This window comes from Phaethon aethereus (assembly GCF_964289735.1).
Source record: "Phaethon aethereus genome assembly, chromosome: 12".
Classification (NCBI taxonomy): Eukaryota; Metazoa; Chordata; class Aves; order Phaethontiformes; family Phaethontidae; genus Phaethon; species Phaethon aethereus.
In genome coordinates, this window is record NC_138588.1 from 58,369 (window position 1) to 75,086 (window position 16,718).

At 40.0% G+C, this 16,718-nt stretch overlaps 1 protein-coding gene across 1 annotated transcript in view; it reads right to left on the bottom strand.

Annotated features, from left to right (window-relative positions):
- The window catches only part of IQGAP1 (IQ motif containing GTPase activating protein 1), a gene marked incomplete at its 5' end in the record, with an annotated part of 59,190 nt that overhangs the window by 17,572 nt on the left and 24,900 nt on the right, over window positions 1-16,718 (bottom strand). Inside the window, 13 exons of the mRNA XM_082005021.1 lie at window positions 1,466-1,629; window positions 1,790-1,945; window positions 2,932-3,140; window positions 3,574-3,643; window positions 3,735-3,806; window positions 3,905-3,988; window positions 5,139-5,309; window positions 5,654-5,796; window positions 6,171-6,338; window positions 8,801-8,891; window positions 11,671-11,834; window positions 15,742-15,866; window positions 16,375-16,535. Coding sequence (XP_081861147.1) covers window positions 1,466-1,629; window positions 1,790-1,945; window positions 2,932-3,140; window positions 3,574-3,643; window positions 3,735-3,806; window positions 3,905-3,988; window positions 5,139-5,309; window positions 5,654-5,796; window positions 6,171-6,338; window positions 8,801-8,891; window positions 11,671-11,834; window positions 15,742-15,866; window positions 16,375-16,535 — 1,778 coding nt within the window. The remainder of the gene's footprint in view (window positions 1-1,465; window positions 1,630-1,789; window positions 1,946-2,931; window positions 3,141-3,573; window positions 3,644-3,734; window positions 3,807-3,904; window positions 3,989-5,138; window positions 5,310-5,653; window positions 5,797-6,170; window positions 6,339-8,800; window positions 8,892-11,670; window positions 11,835-15,741; window positions 15,867-16,374; window positions 16,536-16,718) is intronic.

Here is a 16,718-nt window from a genome sequence, read left to right on the forward strand (position 1 = left end):
GCTGGTAAGGGGTCTGGAGCACAAGTCTTATGAGGGGCAGCTGAGGGAACTGGAGTTGTTTAGTCTGGAGAAGAGGCTGAGGGGAGCCCTCATCGCTCTCTACAACTGCCTGAAAGGGGGTGGTGGTGAGGTGGGTGTTGGTCTCTTCTCCCAAGTAACTAGCAACAGAACTAGAGGAAACGGCCTCAAGTTGTGCTAGGAGAGGTTTAGATCGGCTATTAGGAACAATTTCTTTTTGGAGAGAGTGGTCAAGCAGTGGAACAGGCTGCCCAGGATGGTGGTGGAGTCGCCATCACTGGAGGTGTTCAAAAAAGCTGGGGACGTGGCACTTCAGGACATGGTTTAGTGGGCATGGTGGTGTTGGGTTAATGGTTGGACTTGATGATCTTAAAGGTCCTTTCCAACCTTAATGATTCTGTGAAAAATATTGATACAGCAATAAACTACAACAGCGTATAAGAACAATACTGGAACACTTCTCAAGACAGATGAGGCAAGAAACTCATGACCTCTGGGAATTCCAACTGCCAGCAGTCACCTCAATGACAATTAATGCAAATCCAACTGTACATTCTACTTGAGAGCACAATCCAAAAATACAAAGGAAACAGAGCATGTTTTACACAGAGAAGAGAAAGAACAGTAGGTTTCTTCTGGTACTTAAAATAAGGAAACAAGCAATCAACAACAAAAGCCACTCCTAGTATACTGCTATGTGAAATACAGCAGCGGAGAATGAAGCGTCTACCTTTCCCTGCAGTACTATTCCAAGCATGAATTTAAGGCAAAAAAGTCCGGTTTAGATGGTGTTATTTGTTTCAGGGCATATACCATCTTTATGCTTAAAAAGCATTCCAAAGAATGCCTAAGAAGTAGTTCCTTGAAATCTTTATTGCACATTCTGCTTCACAGCAAGTTGTGCAGCTCTGCACTGGAAAGAACTAAGGTCATGTAACACAGAGCTCCTAAGGCCCAACTGATCAAACAAAACATGCCTGAGGACAGCCAGAGTCCCTAAGACTGACAGTAAATAGAAATGCCAAACAATAAAGCCTCTCTCCTTCAGCCTCCTCATCAGCTTTTGGAAATACAGAGCACTTAGCGCTAGGTCTCTCTCCCCCTGGCTTGTAAAGCCTGGGTTTGCAGTTTCGTGGAGGTGTTTATTACCAGACACTGGAGAATTGAGATTAGACTGAATTTTAGGATGACTTTGCATTACATTAAAAGCAGCTGCTGTGTTGAGCACCAAAATCTTGACTGAAGTAAAAAGCCTTCATTCTCAATGGACAAACTCTATTCTTCTGTTATAGACTACATTAAGAACACACATGAAATTGGAAGAGGACAAAGGGACAGTTTAGCATTATCTGCATATTAGCATGAGACATAACGTGAAAACCGCCTCAATTTGAGAAATTGCCAAAATTGATTCAACATCAAGAATGTGCCGTATGCTACCACGTACTTGATCTCTTCCTGCAATGCTGTTTGGAAAAGCCGCAACAACAGGTATTCCTCTCTTTGATTGGATGCATAGTTATACAGCGTGAAGATGACAGAATCCATGAACTTTGTGGATTTGTTCTGAGGCATCTGAAAAATCAGCTTGGCCAAGTAGGTTGGGTTAGTCTACAACAACAAGAAAAATCACATAGTGTGCATGTCCACACAAGCTAGTGTCACCAAGAACTATGGTGGCCCTAAAGCTACAGTGCATAAGCAAAGACTGTGTCAAGACATACAAGCTTCTATGACAAGATGTTACCAAGCAGCATTAGAAGCTGCTTACCTGAAGTAAGTAGAAGAGATGCTGATAGGCTTCCAGTTTTTCTCTCTTCTCTTTGCTCAAAGCTTTCAAACCTCCCCTTTGTTTGTTCAGCATCATCATGTCAGACAGCTGCTCCTTATTCTTCTTGGTAAGTTTTTTGCTATGAGAAACAACATCCTGGAAAGAAAGAATAGGGACAGATTCCACTCTAAGTATTTTACAACAGGCAATACTGGAAAACAGTTGCATCTGAGAGACCACTTCTCTTGTACATGGACAGGCAAGGTATGCCCGGGGCTATTGAAGTGAAGCATTATTTGCTATGGCAACAATTTCTCTGACTGGAAGTCCATGTTTTGTTTTGTCCCTCACTGCTGAAATTGTCTAAAATCAGAGAAGGGTTGGTCACTCTTGGCAGCAATTACTATCAGAGCTGGTAGCATCCTTAAGATGCTTGAAAATGTTCTCCTTTTTAAATTGGGCTTAAAACCTAAATATCCTGTTTCATACTCAGCTAGCTCACTACCTCTACATACTCCAACAGTAACAGCCCCTCCCACTGCAGGTACCAGCCCAAAAGCTGCAGCTTTCTTCCGAGATTAATTTCACTACAACAGCTGAGATTTTACACTGGGAGGAGGCTAGTGTCATGGCATCCAGGACCAAATAAAAAGCTGACCAGAACTTCAGCTTGAAGAAAAGGCAACGCCGTACCAGCAAGAGCTTTTTTTTGTGAAATTGATTACATCAGCCATGTGATACAGGGGCCTCCTTTAACCAACAAATACCAAGTGGCACTGAGCCTGCCTCCAAAATCATCTCCCTCACTGCAAGCTTGCGTCATGTCACTTGTTCAACCGCAAAGGAGCAACAAAAGAGAGTTCTCAAAGCCTTCAAACACACAATCTGTTGCATTCATTAGGTCAAGATAGCCGGGTGTTTGTCTTTTTTAGCTTCAGGTCTTGTTTCTTCTCCTCCTAGTTTTCTTTCTAGGGATACATATTACATTAGTGGAATGGAGTAAGAACATACCTGGAGTAAAGTCTGCAGGTCTGGGACAACATTTTCTTCTGGGCCTGGGCACCTGACATCCAAAGCCAGGAGCTCTCCATGCTACCACTGGGCCCAGGTCAATCTGTAGTTGGTCTCCCATCATTTCTTACCTGCAGTGTAATTTTGTTCTTCACTAGCAGTCCAATTTTGATGTCCATGAGATTGAGGTCATTTTCCAGTTGCTGATTGGATCGGATCAAGGTTACAACTTCCTCACGCAGTTTCATTAGCTCAAGCTCCTCCTGAAAATCTTGGTCACTCTGATCGAGCAAGTGGACGAATTTCCGAACCACAGCCATAGGTGGGTTTTCAGCGTTAACTTAAAACAGACAAGAAAAAACAGGGGACAGGAAACAGAAGTAAATATATGCCTTATCTATGTTTAAACAGCACATCAAGGAACAGCCATAATAAAATTAGCATCACCATATCTAAACAGCTTCTGACATTTTTAATTTCTTGAGCAAATCATGAGAGAAGCAAACAGTAAAGAACAAAGTCAGTATCAGCCCAGGGCAGTCCACACCGCCAAAGTTAACTGCAAAGCTACGGTTCCATTTTTCAGTAGCTAAAGCAACAACTGGAATCAAGTTTTTCTTCAGCCTCAAGAACTACCTACTCTCCACACTGCCCTACGAACGTCATCCCAATCGCTCTTCAAAAGTGTCCTGATGTTATAGATCACACTAGCAACATCTCTTGCAAATAAGAGATAAGAGGCACATCAGTTTTATCCTCTTGGCAACACTTACTGAGGGTTTTGTAGTCTTCTCGCGCTTTGTTTGCTCGGATAAAGGCTTGAATTTTTATAACATCATTTATCTAGAATACAAAAAAAAAAAAGCACTTGACTTCATTCTGGAAAGAGTACAAAAGTGAGGTACTGAATTCATTTAACAAGATAGCCTCTTACATGGTTTCTGAAATACTGCAGACGATCTCTGTAACGTCTTCTGGCTTGATACATCCTGGTCATTGACTGAATCTATAGAAGGGTAACCAAAATGCTCAGATAAAAGCCTTTCCTGCAAAGTTCACTACCCAAAAGCTTTACTAAAAAAGTCAGTAGGGAGCCTTCACTACCTTCACTACTTGGTCCTTTTGTGCTCGCAGGTAATCCAAACGGATTTGATATGCCTTCCTCTGCTTGTAGCCACGCCACTGTGACTGAAAACAGAAAACAAGCATACTGACTTTCGTTTTCTAATTAAAGAGCAGTAATTACAAATCCGAGCTTCTTTCTGCTCCTCAGCTTCCAACTTGCCTTTTGGCTAAGTAAAAAGTGAGGGAGACATGCTTATCTTATCAAGGGATATACAGTGTGAAGCATTAACTATTTCACCAACTGTAATTACGAGAGACTTGAAATTACCCCATGAAGAGGCTGAGCCTTCTGAACCACCGTCAGAGACCAAGGAGATGGCTAAACAGTCAAGCTGACAAACTCTTCTACATGACAATCATGTGTTAGATGCTGCTGCTGGCAACAACAGTGATGGAACATTATAAGCCTTCAGAGCACACTCTATGCTACCGATACTTGGAACAGAAGTTAGGCAAGGGGTTGGACTACACTTAAAGGGAGAGAGTGTTATTTTAATGAGCTGGGAGTGCTTTTGGTGTGGTTTTGTTGGGGTTTTGGGGGGGTTTCTTTGTTTTTTTTAAATATACACACACAGCACATGCTACTTAGGCAGAAAAAAACCACACACATACTGCTCAAATAATAAAGCGGTAATAGGGTGCAAAGCATCCATTTCATTTGCACACATTTCAGTTACAACACCAGAGAAAGATTTTTTCATTGTTCTCCTGTAAATGTGCCCAATCTCATGCTGAATTATCCCACCATCTCTTTCAGGTCCTCAATGCTCTAAATACCTGGACAAATCTGACAAGAATCATCATCTCACTCAGAAATACTGAAAACCTTGTTGTTTCTCTTTAATTCATGAGGAATCACAGTCGTAATTCATCACATTATAATACCACCATAAAGACATACGACACACTTCATAATGCCCTATTCCCAAAACACTGAATCGGATAAAAAAAATGATAGGTAAAGCTTCCTCAAGTAAGTTCTTCTCTCTGCAATTCTGACTGAGAAGACTTTATTGATTATATATGACATAGAAAAGCAAATAATACACCAGAACTATTTGGGAGAAGGAAATGCCTTTAGATAATTTGCAAAACAAGGTGAAGACAATTGTGTGCTGTAATTGCTTGAATTGAACAAGAACTGTCAATAAGCTTGCGTACAGAAAACAGTTGCAGAGTACAAGTTTCAAATGTAATTGCAGGATACCATTACCTGAATGCAAGTGATTGCTGGGACTTGCTTCTTCAAAAAATTCATTCTTGAGTTGAATTCCTGGCGAACAAGATATCCTCGACAGCAAGCCTGAAGTTTCGTAATCAAGTTCTCATTTGCCAGCCACAACTGCTCTCGGTTGTATGCCGCAGTGACTCCAGATATGGTGCTCTGGATTAATGTTGTGGTAGGAAGAAGAGCCAGAAAAGGAGAATGGATATACAAGAAACAGGATGTTACATCAGCTTTCTGTATTGTGCTTGTAAGAAACTCCTAAGTTGCCTTTCAATAAACAGCAATACCATGGTCCTGTACCCTTTTACCAACAGACCAAATTTTTCTGAAATGGGACAAGGAGTTTTGATACATACAATCTGATGATATCCAGTGAAATAAATTAGTTACTAAGCTTGTCAACGTGACCATGGCATTGAGGCATTCTTAGAGATGCATTAAGGATGGGAATAGTAGGACTGTCAACTTTTCAGAAAAAGAGCAGGTGTTATCTACCCTACCTGTATCTCCTCGCGTGACAGCTGTGTGTCATTTTGCATAAATTCTGCTGGTTCATCCCATCCTCCCTGTTTGGTCCGCAGGTTATGATAATAATGATAGCCTCCTCTCACCCAGTGTTTCACCCATTCACTGCCATTGCCCCCTAAGAGCAGAAACTGCAGTGTAAGTCTCAAAAACAGACAAGTGTTTTACCTTTCCCGCATAAAAATGTTACAACCAGGAAATCCACATATACAGATGCTCCTTCCTCCAAGCAAGAGAAGGAATGTTTCTGAGTCCCTAATGACCTCATATGAGAACTACCTAAACAACACATTCTCCCAGTGCAGAACATTCTACTATTCACTTTTTTTTTTTAAAAAAAAAAAAAAAAAAAACAAACTTAGTTCACAAAGCATCCACAATTGTCACCTGTAACACAAGTCGTCTCCCCAGGGGCTTTTTTACCTCTGGTTCTGATTCCACATGCAATAATCTTGAATTTATTTCAATAATAGTTAGCTACTTGAGGTTCACCTGCTGCCATTTTTCTTCTCTTGACTTCTGACAGCTCTCGCTGGTACGTCTCAGCACATTCTGGAGTGACTCCGTATAGCCCAACATCCAGTGAACGCAAGACAACCAGGGTCTGGCCAACATCACCATGGTCTACTGCATCATTAATGGCCAAAATTCCTAAGGAGACTTTGATAACACAAGGAAGCAGGTTATCTCGGCATTCAGGGGCTCAGTGACTGATGAGCAAACAGAATGACAGAATAGAGCAAGGAAACAGGAACACACACAGTTGAGGGGGGTGTATATACACAAATATTTAAGCATCTATAAATACAAAATATAAAGAAAAACAATCAGACAACTTTCAGTATAGAAGCCTCTTCAGTACGGAGTGTCCAAACATACACAATACTGTACCTGACAGCACATAATTTGTGTGCCCCAAGTCCCAGTATGGTGATCATTTACCACCAATATTTCTCAACACCACACAATGATCTAGCTCTACTCTGACATCCGTTTTAATTAAGGCAGTTTTTTCTGGCAGAGCCAGTCACAACTCAAAAAGGGCCTTTTCAACAACTAATACCATCCCTCCCTAGTGAAAAAAAGTGTGTAGTAGTTTGTAAACGAGTCAAAAACCTGACTGGGGAAGGACAGGGGGCAGAGGAAGAATAACCCCTGTCTTCCAGGGCTACTCCAAAACTGCAACTCAAATATAGACATATTCACAAGAGCACAGGAATCACACTGACACAGCAGACATGAAATAGAGCAGTTTTCAGCACTAGGTAAGACTGCAAAAACATCTGTTCATACATGGAAAGGTAAGGGTATCTGAAGATCTTATTGAGGCTTAAGGGCACATACTTTAATCCTGCTTTTGACCAAATGTTCCTTGGCATGACATTCAAGCTGCTGTCTTGCCAAAGTGCTCTGTGGGTGCAAAAACAGTGAAAAAATTGCACTGCTATTGCTGGGAACAAACAGCAAGATGAACAGGTAAAGTTCTACCCTACTCTCTCCACCCTTTTGTTTCTGGTTGGTTGGTTTTCCTTTTTGTTTGTTTGTTTGTTGCCGGGGGGGTGTTCGGTTTTTGGGGGTTTTTTAGGCTGTTGACAAGGGAATTCACTGACCAAATAATGTTATTAAAAGCAACTGAACTAGGCTAGGTCATGGAGTTCGACTCAATTGTGTCTTTCATCAGAAAGCTTTTTGTGAACCTGTTGATTTTTCTATCTTCTAAAACATCTACGAACAAATAACACAAACGGACAAGGCACAAATATAAAAGCAAGCTCATTTCTGTACCAACAGAGCAAGGACAAGAGGAATCAACTGTGCCAGAAACTCTACATATCTGATACACAGATTTATTAAGAACTCATGTCAGTGGGCAATCTAGTCCAATCCCGTTCTCAAAGCTGGACTAACTTCAGGGCCATGTCTGACCAAGTTTGTAAAAAATCTCAAAGGACAGAGATTCCACAGTGTCTTTGGACAACCTGTTTCAGAAGGCACCAGAGAGATTCCAGACTCAGATTAAACTTTTCATTTTCCAGTACCGTTGCCTATTCAAAGCAAAAAATCAGAAGAGTCTGTGCATCTTTTGATAACTTTAAGTATCATCCCAAAATCAAATGAGAAGTTCTGGAAGTGGAAAGCAAAACACTTTATCAGCACACTAGAGGTGAAGAAATGGAATCAATAAAAAAATAAGGCAACTATAAACATAGAAAACAATCAGTTTAATACCGTACAAATCAAACAAAACAAGCAGATGGGTACAAATGTTGAATGTAACCGAAAATTAAGAGATTCAGAGTAAATGCAAATAGAGCAATATCATATTTTTAAAACGTATGAAAACAAGCTCTCTGAAGCATGCAGTCACCCAGCAAACAAACAGCATATACAGAGAACAGGACATCAGAATATATCAGAAGACTTTAAAAACCCTCCTGTTTTGTTAAAGAGAAAGCTTCTGCCAGGAACAAACAACCAACAGCAACAAAAAAACCCACGAAAACACAAAACAAAACAAAAAAAAAAAACCAAGTTAAGCAAAGAGTACTAATTACTTCATTGTTTCTGGAGACAGAAAAGACATCATTATAAAGACTGGGATGTATTGATGGGTGGGCCAGTCCACCTGTAAACTGCACTAGGGAGCAAATGTGGATATTACTAATGTGTATTATTGTATTTGCAAAAGATGTGAGGTAGTCTAGAAATACTTAATAGAACCAAGACAAGACCACAGTACACCACACAAACAAAAAGGTAACGCGCACCAGAAAACACCACTTAAATTGTGCACGTGAACATTCTCATACCTAGTGAACCACCCTCAGACACACACAATTAGTTGCAAAAGATAAACAATTTGATAGAGATTTGCCCAATGAAGTAATATGGTCACATGCAAAACTGGAAAAATGGCACATCCCCCCAAAAGATAAGAAGTTTAATATTTGAAGAATCTGACATTCACTCTTCAAAGAAAAATTACTACACCAGAAGCACATAAGTGCATTTGATTTCCTTTGTCACATTTACATGACATTTCTAGCTCCCAACCTTTCCTGAAGTAACCAGTATTTGGCTGATAATGGGGATTAATTGCAATATAGTGTGACAATACTTACATCTCTCAGACTCCTCTGTGTCCTTGTTAGCCCTATGAATCCCATCCTGAATTTCATCTAGCCAAAGTACAGCTGTTTCATCCTGTGTCTCCTTGAAGAGTATAGGATGAGAAAGAAAATATACACAGCGTGAGGAGAAAAAATATCACTATTTTTGCAATGTAAAATAACCCGTACCCAACAACAGCCAATATAGTAGGTTTCTGTATCAGAGGGAATAAGCAGCATTTCAGTCTTTCTAATTGACTCCAACACAAGGACATCATGTGCATTTGTGACTAGCAGAGACTACTACAGCTACTACTGGACTCAATACTTCCTCCCCGTCAAAAACTCTTTTCAGGAAACAGAACGAAGAAGAAATTTTGTCAATGGGAATCACTCTGGTAAGCAAAGAGAATTCAAGGCCAATGACTATGTACCAGTTAGTCCTAAGGCTGTACTTGCTAAGAAGAACACAAGTTAGTCCTTCAGCAGAACATGGCTAGAAAGAGTTCTTAGAACAAAAAACCTGCTGATGAACATCTGTGTGCAGGAGCTAAAAACTCTCGGGTAACTAATGCCACATCAGGCTGTTCTTGTTCCCGTCCACAGAAGTTCACAAGGCTGTACAAACTAGCAAACCAAAAAGTGTTGTATGTTATTTTGGCTGGGTGTACATGCACAACAGTCAAACCCACGTTTTAAATCTTCGTTTTAACAGACGGCTCGTCAAGGAGCAGTGATCAGCGAGTATCCTGTATTTTGGCTGAAAATTGAAGAAATCCAATCAACTAATGTTCCGCGCAGAAATTTGAGAAGAGGAAAGAGACAGGTGTTTAGCAAGTCCTAAAATATACATAAAGAACAATGATCCAGCAGTTGCCAAGCATAGCTACTCCCCACCCACCGTTGCTTCCTGTAGGTAACTACAGAAAGAAATGCTAAGGTGCAACTGCCACCCCTCTGACAACTCTTGTACAAACAGAAAACAGGAAACATTGACTTCTGGTATGGAATAATAATCGCACTACACAGAAGAGCCACTATTTACAGTGTTCAAGAGCTTTAAGGCCAAACTAAAAATGAACATTTCCTATATGCCCTCCACATTTTTCCCCCACTGTTCTGGCGGGTGTGAAACCGACATGCTTAATGATATTTCATTCGAGACACTAACATGTCTTTCACAGGCAGACTTCACCTGAAAGTGCAGGCAGTCCCAAGAGAGTACCAGCAACAGTGAAATTCCCGTCCAGTGAGTGAATGGGGGAGAATAGTCCAAGAAACAACTTCCTCTACTGGAATCTCTACCAGCAGAAGTCAACCCAAAGACTACCAAAACCACCCTGTGCTTTTCTACCAATTTACTGTTGCAGGCCTTCTGGAAGGTACACACAGTGTAACATACTACAGGGTCTGCTGTTTTTCCCTCTCTCCACTCATCACATGAGAAACATGCATCATACAGCGCTCCCCATTCACATAAGCAACTGAACAATGTTTTGTGGTTGAACGACAATCCCTCTCAGCCCAAGTACAGACATCACTAGTTAATAAGAAACAGTTGACTTCAGATGGTGACTATTTTCCCCACAATGTTGCTTTACAACATTATCTTTCACCTATTGAAATTACTGCCACGCTGCTGGAACAAGCCCTAAGCTGAACATATGCCTAAATAAGGTAATTTCACGCCAACTGAGAAGTTACCAGCACAGTCTGGCACAAGCTTAAGTGCACACTAAAAAGAGTTCATTATTTCATTCTGACTCAGTGGGAGGAAATGCTTCAGCACAAAACGGGTTCCTGAAGAACATTAACCCTTTCACAGCCCTTGGGGAAGCTGCTTAATGATTTTCATCAGAAATGTGTACAGTTTTCAGCTTACTGCCATCACGCCAATTTACCTTCAGTTAGGGGGAAAAAAAAAAAAAAAAAATCAAGTGTTCAACACAATCTAGATCTTAGTCTCCAGGCAAAATTCTGCACTGGTATTAAGAGTAATGAGCTCCACAGCAGGGGAGGAAAAAAAAAAAAAACAACCAAAAACCACGCTCAAGCCACTGAAAGCAAAGATATCTGCTACTTCTTTGTAAATAGATGAGGAAAAAAAATCAGCATCCCCTTCACACTACTCAAAAATCAGTTGCATACACACTCGTGCACTCTCATCCTCTTTCCTAAACTTGTAAGATGAGACTTGCTCTTCCTCTCCCCATCTTCATCTTCACATTTAGTCAGTTAGCAAAAGCAGCAACTACGTATAAGTAGGTAGAAGTCCTTGGCTAATAAGACAGACAATTACTGCTCAAAAAATCATTAGCAATAAAAGTGCCACCAGACAAACAGCAGACATAAGTATACATTTTGCTAGTAGCATATATTTTGCTTCATTTCTTTTCTAATTTATCACTTGATAGATTTTTCCACTTTCAGAAACTTTCTTTTTGCCATATATAACTATGCCTATGACTACATTTAACAAAGAATACCAAAAAGAAATACTCAAGCTTGCAGGAAACTTGCATTCAGAAGCTCAGAACTCCTAGAATGAACATGGTCTCCTTGCAAAAACAGATGAGGCATATTATTTCTCAGCAAATAAGATACATATTTCATTCTGGACCCTGGACTCGCTGTAGCAAGCCGTCACGTGCAGTTAATATCCTTATACCCATCTCTAGTTCACAAGGATTCATACGGTCCGGCTGCAAATCTCTTTCTCTAATATAGAAAGATCCAAACTGACTGGGTAAGATCAGTTGATGGTGTGCAGAATGCGCAGCTCTCCACCACTTCCAGTTTTGATTCCTGGCTTTTAGGACCAGTAATAAGCCCATTACACAGATGTAAAGTTTGTTTGAGAGGTGCATTTAATTGCCACTCACCTGTGCTTTTTCTCTCTTGGCTCGAAGTAGTGTATCCTGGTAATGCTGTGCCACCTTTGGGGCTACACCCTCCAATTTTGCTGCAGGAATCTGTAAGGCTTGAATAGTCTTTTTGGTGTCCCCTTCATCCAGAGCTTCATTGATAAGACCAATTGCCAAAATCCCTAGGGAGGAAGGCATAGGTGGAAAAATACATAGTTCCATTTTAGGTCAACAATAAATCATAAGCATTGTTTCAGAAAAGTGCGGTTAGTCCTTCCTAAACCAGGTATCAGCTGAGAACTACAACATTTTTAACAGAAATCATTATTTACTAGTAAAGAAAGCAAGACTATTTCTCCACCTTAAAGAAGTCATAATGCCTGGGCACTGCAATTTAAAAATAAATTTTAAAAAAACCTGGTCATCTCAGGGAGACCACATGCAGGGACAGAATTGAGTCCTCAGGCATCTAGCTCATAGCCACTTAGAAGAGAATTATCAAACCCCAGATGGCCAGAGTTCATAGGCTGCAGTTTTCCAAGGTTCTGGCTTGTCTAGAAAGAAATCTTCACATGAAGCTACAGATTCGCACGGAATACCATTTAAAAATACAGTAACTTCGTGTTTTAGAAAACTCATATTAAACATATGTAGTATTAGCTGTATTACCAGAGATGTGGATGCTATTCAAGTACACTAAATTTACCATTCACCTAAAAAAACCCAAACAAAAATAAATATAATAGAAACATAGAATAGTTTGGGTTGGAAAGGACCTTTAAAACTCAACCTGCAATGAGCAAGGACATCTTCACCTAGATCAGGTTGCTCAGAGCCCCGTCCAACCTGACCTTGAATGTTTCCAGGGATGGGGCATGTACCACCTCTCTGGGCAACACCTGTGCCAGTGTTTCACCATCCTCAATGTGAAAAATGCCTCCCTCATATCTAGTCTAAATCTACCCTCTGTCAAACTCAGGCAAATCTGAGAGGAGAGGTTTTTTTAAAATAACCTAGTTCCTACAAGTTCTGTGGAAACAGGCAACTCGGGAGAAGACAAAGATCCGATTCCTGCCTGCTCTCTGAGTCTTACAGTTAGTTAAACACAAACAGATTCTACATTATACATGCCTCACCTACGGTAACCATCTCCCGCAAATCACAAAATAACTTAGGTTGAGGTGGACCCTAGAGGTTATCTGATTCAATTCCCTGCTTAAAGAAGGATCAGTTCAAATCATGGTTTCATCAGTGCAGAACAAAGAGATCTTTTAGACAAAAGAAATTAAAGGAGCTCAGTGTGGGGATTTCCAACTTTGGTTAATGTATCCGAAGTTTGTGGCTTTTTCTTCTATGCAGGAAAGAGAATCGCAAAACAAAAGTTTATGTGAAAAACTGAACATCTTAGGGAAGAGGTGGTATTTGGATGGAGTAGAGACTAGAGAAAAATATATGTGGGTTGAGGACACTGCAAGAACCAGGATCACTAACACAGTGGCATGGTTTCTGTCAAAAAGCAGATATGAGAACTGCTTGACTCAGGAAAGGGCACAGAATGTAAGTAGTAATTCTCTCTGATTAGTTTGCTAATATGGGCATGACGACTACTCCATTGAATAGCAATATGTTACAGCGCCTCACAAGAGAACATTTTTTAATTTGAAACTATTTACAGGAGCGGTGGGAATAAAAAAAAAAAAATGCTCATATGCCTGGAGGACCTTTCAGACTAATTGAACTTACTGATAGACAGGACATAAAAAGTATCCTTGCATAAGGGCACATATGAAGCAGACCAAAGAATTAAGAAATTCCGCATTAGAACATCATCACAGGATTTTCTGCACCTTTTTTTTACAGGATAAGGATTGTGAGAAACAGGATGTTGGGACTACGTGAACTTCTAGACTTCTGTTATGACCTCTTACATAGAAAAGATACTATGAAACTAGCACCTTGGTGTGTGCACGCACTGGTGCGGGTCTGTGTTTGTGTGGTTTCAACAAATCTGCTCACATGACCCAAACAGGAAACCCCATGTCTATTTGGAGATCCAGGAAATAAGTTAATCAAGATAGCAGGCTTTTACAGTAAAATTTAACCCTCTCTAGAGTATAAAGTCTTTTCAAGGTGAAACACAACTCACCAACCATGCAACAAGAAGTAGCAGAAGATACCTGTTTGTCTCAAGTGTACGATATAAACTTTATCATCACCTCTACGTTTGTGACAAATCTCTCCGCTCTTACGATGCAAGGCTTTGAACTAAGTATTACAAAGATGGCCTGAAAGTAAATGTCATGCTACTTGCGTATGCAGGAGGTTTTTGGTACTGGTCATAACCAAAAATTATGGTCCCTTAATGAAACTGAAAAAAATTAATAGAAAAATAAACCACCTGATACAGAACCTCACAAGGATCTACCTAAGAACAAGTTTGCTTAATTGTGCTATTTTCAAGGACTCCTCTATCTCCACTCTGGATTTTAAGTCAACTAATACTGTCTTACAACTCCAATTTTCTGTTTTCCTTAAATTTTCATCATTATGCTCAATCCCAGTCTTTTATCGCTGCTAAAAGACACTTATTAACATAAACACTACTAAAAAATAGAAATGAAAAAAATGCAGAACTAGAAGTAGCATAGAAGTCAGGGCAAAACCCATTCACCTTTCTCATCTTGCATCAGGAATTTCTTCCTTCATAAGTATTTAAGTTTTGGTACTCGCACTTGCTGCATACACTTACAACGTCTATGTGTTTTTGCATATTTTCCAGTCGGGAATTTCGCCCCTCCTCTCCCCCCCCCCCCCTCCCCCCCACTTTACCAATATTTCCTATTACAAGGCAACAGGTGTGCCGGCATATTCTTTTTCTACTGGTCAGACAGTCAGTTATCAGTCATTTCAGATTTTATAGATAACGGTTTTAACAACTAGTGATCATACAGTGTCAAAACAGAAAATAAAAGCTTCTAATTTCCTGACGGAATGAACTGTAAACAAAGCAATTAACATCTTAAAGATCAGCACTTTCCATTTCAACTCTAATTTGAGATTTGGGTCTCAGTATCTGGAACTTGGAATTTGAATGGCATCAAACTGATAATTAAATGTTCTTTGAAAAAAAGAAAAATCTGTATCAGGTGTTTTAAGCAAAAACATTTGAAACAGAGAGCATTTCAGAATAAACTTTTTGGGGCATCTCTGTTGATTTATCACTGAATCAAAGCAACCATAAAAGCCTACTTTGATGCAATATTTGCACTACCGATCTTCAAAGCACGTGTAATTTGTAAGTAGTGCTAATACAGCCAGGAGTTAAAGGACTGAGAATAAGACCTGGAAATAAACTCATCTCTCTCTTGTTCATTCAAGCTCCTCATCCACTGCAGAAATGCATCTGACAGATCATTACATCTGAGAATCATCAACACAAAGAGAGCTAGCTTATCTTGCATTTGCAGGTGAGATTACCCACAGATGAAGTGTGGAGGGGAATCCTGGACTGAATCTGTGGAACTTCCAGAAAAACACTGGGAAAGTAAAAAGGCCAAAGCACATTCAAAAGAAGCACTAAAAGAGAGAAGAGGAAAACTTGAACAGGGGAGATTGCAGCCAGAGAACACAAAAAGAAGCTTCTACTTAATGCAGCAAATTAGGAAGGAGGATGGAGTATTCCGAGACTGGGCTACAATTAACTCCAAGATTTTGGCAACACTAGTTTTCATTAAATTTGAGGTATTGAAGCAAAATTAGGGAAGATTCTACAGTAATCCTCACAGCAGACAATGCATTTCATTAACCAAAAAGTGTTGAAATTTGCATTGGAAGTATTAATAAACTGTTTGGAAACACTGATTATAATACCACAAACACTCCCAACTGACTGATCTCTTCATCAACAGTCCTGCTATCAAGCCTTTTATATTACAGACCACCAAGTCTTGCTCACAAGATCTTCCTAGATATCTAATGTATGACACAACTACAAGTCAATCAATAACTTCTGTGTATTGACATGCACCTAATTTTAGCACTCCTTATGAGCTAGGATCAGTCTAGCATGAGTCGAGCAGAAAAACTTACTTTCATGTTCTTCATGCACAACTATGTTTACACGATCAACACATGACTGGATATCATTCCACGTGATAAATTCAGTTCCTTCTGCACGTGTTTGAGCTTTCAGCTTCATCAAATCATCAATATATCTGTCAAAGAACAAACACCAAAACCAACAAACATCACATCGCAACAAGCTGGCCAGAAAACACACAACACAGCACAAGAATTGTACATGAAGTGGAAGAGGTAACATGAGGATTGAAACGAGAACAAATATGAAAAGGGGGAAGAAAAGAAAGAGGAAAGGCTGTGTGCAGGATGGGCAGCCCAAGTGTGAAATAATCAACAAAAAACACTGAATGAAGGACCAGGGCAAAGAACACAGTGGGTGAGCTGGCACAGCATTAGTGACAACCTAATGGTACCGCAACATGGCTTTAACACGAAATCCATGAGAAAGCATTGAGAGACAGCACAGAAATCAGACCACTAAGAAACAGTAATCACAACAAGAAGACTTAAGAGCCAACAGAGGTTAAATCAATACTGTAATAAATAATGCAGAAAGAATGTAAAGTGTAAGAAGTGAAAAAAATTTTCAGTCACAGCATATAAGCAACATCAAGGAGAGACATGATTCCTTGAAATATCCACCTCTGAGAGTTCTCATCCTCAATGTTTGTAAGCCCTGTGACAGGACTGCTGAGTTGCTTCCACACTGTATTCACATCCCCTGAATCCAACGCCCTATTAATCAGGGCCACAGAAGAGAGCATCTCTACAGCAACAGATAATTCTGGATGGGTGAGGTTACCCTGCATACAAAGAGGACAACAAATTAATTCCACTCACTCTTTACAAACGCTTGGTGCACATAGAAAACAGAATAGAGTAGTTGTCAGAATAGACAAAATATAACACAGCAAAGGGACAATCTTTATGACAAAGAAGTAGAAAGATTAGTATCATAAAGCTAGAACTCCAAGTAAGAGATTAAA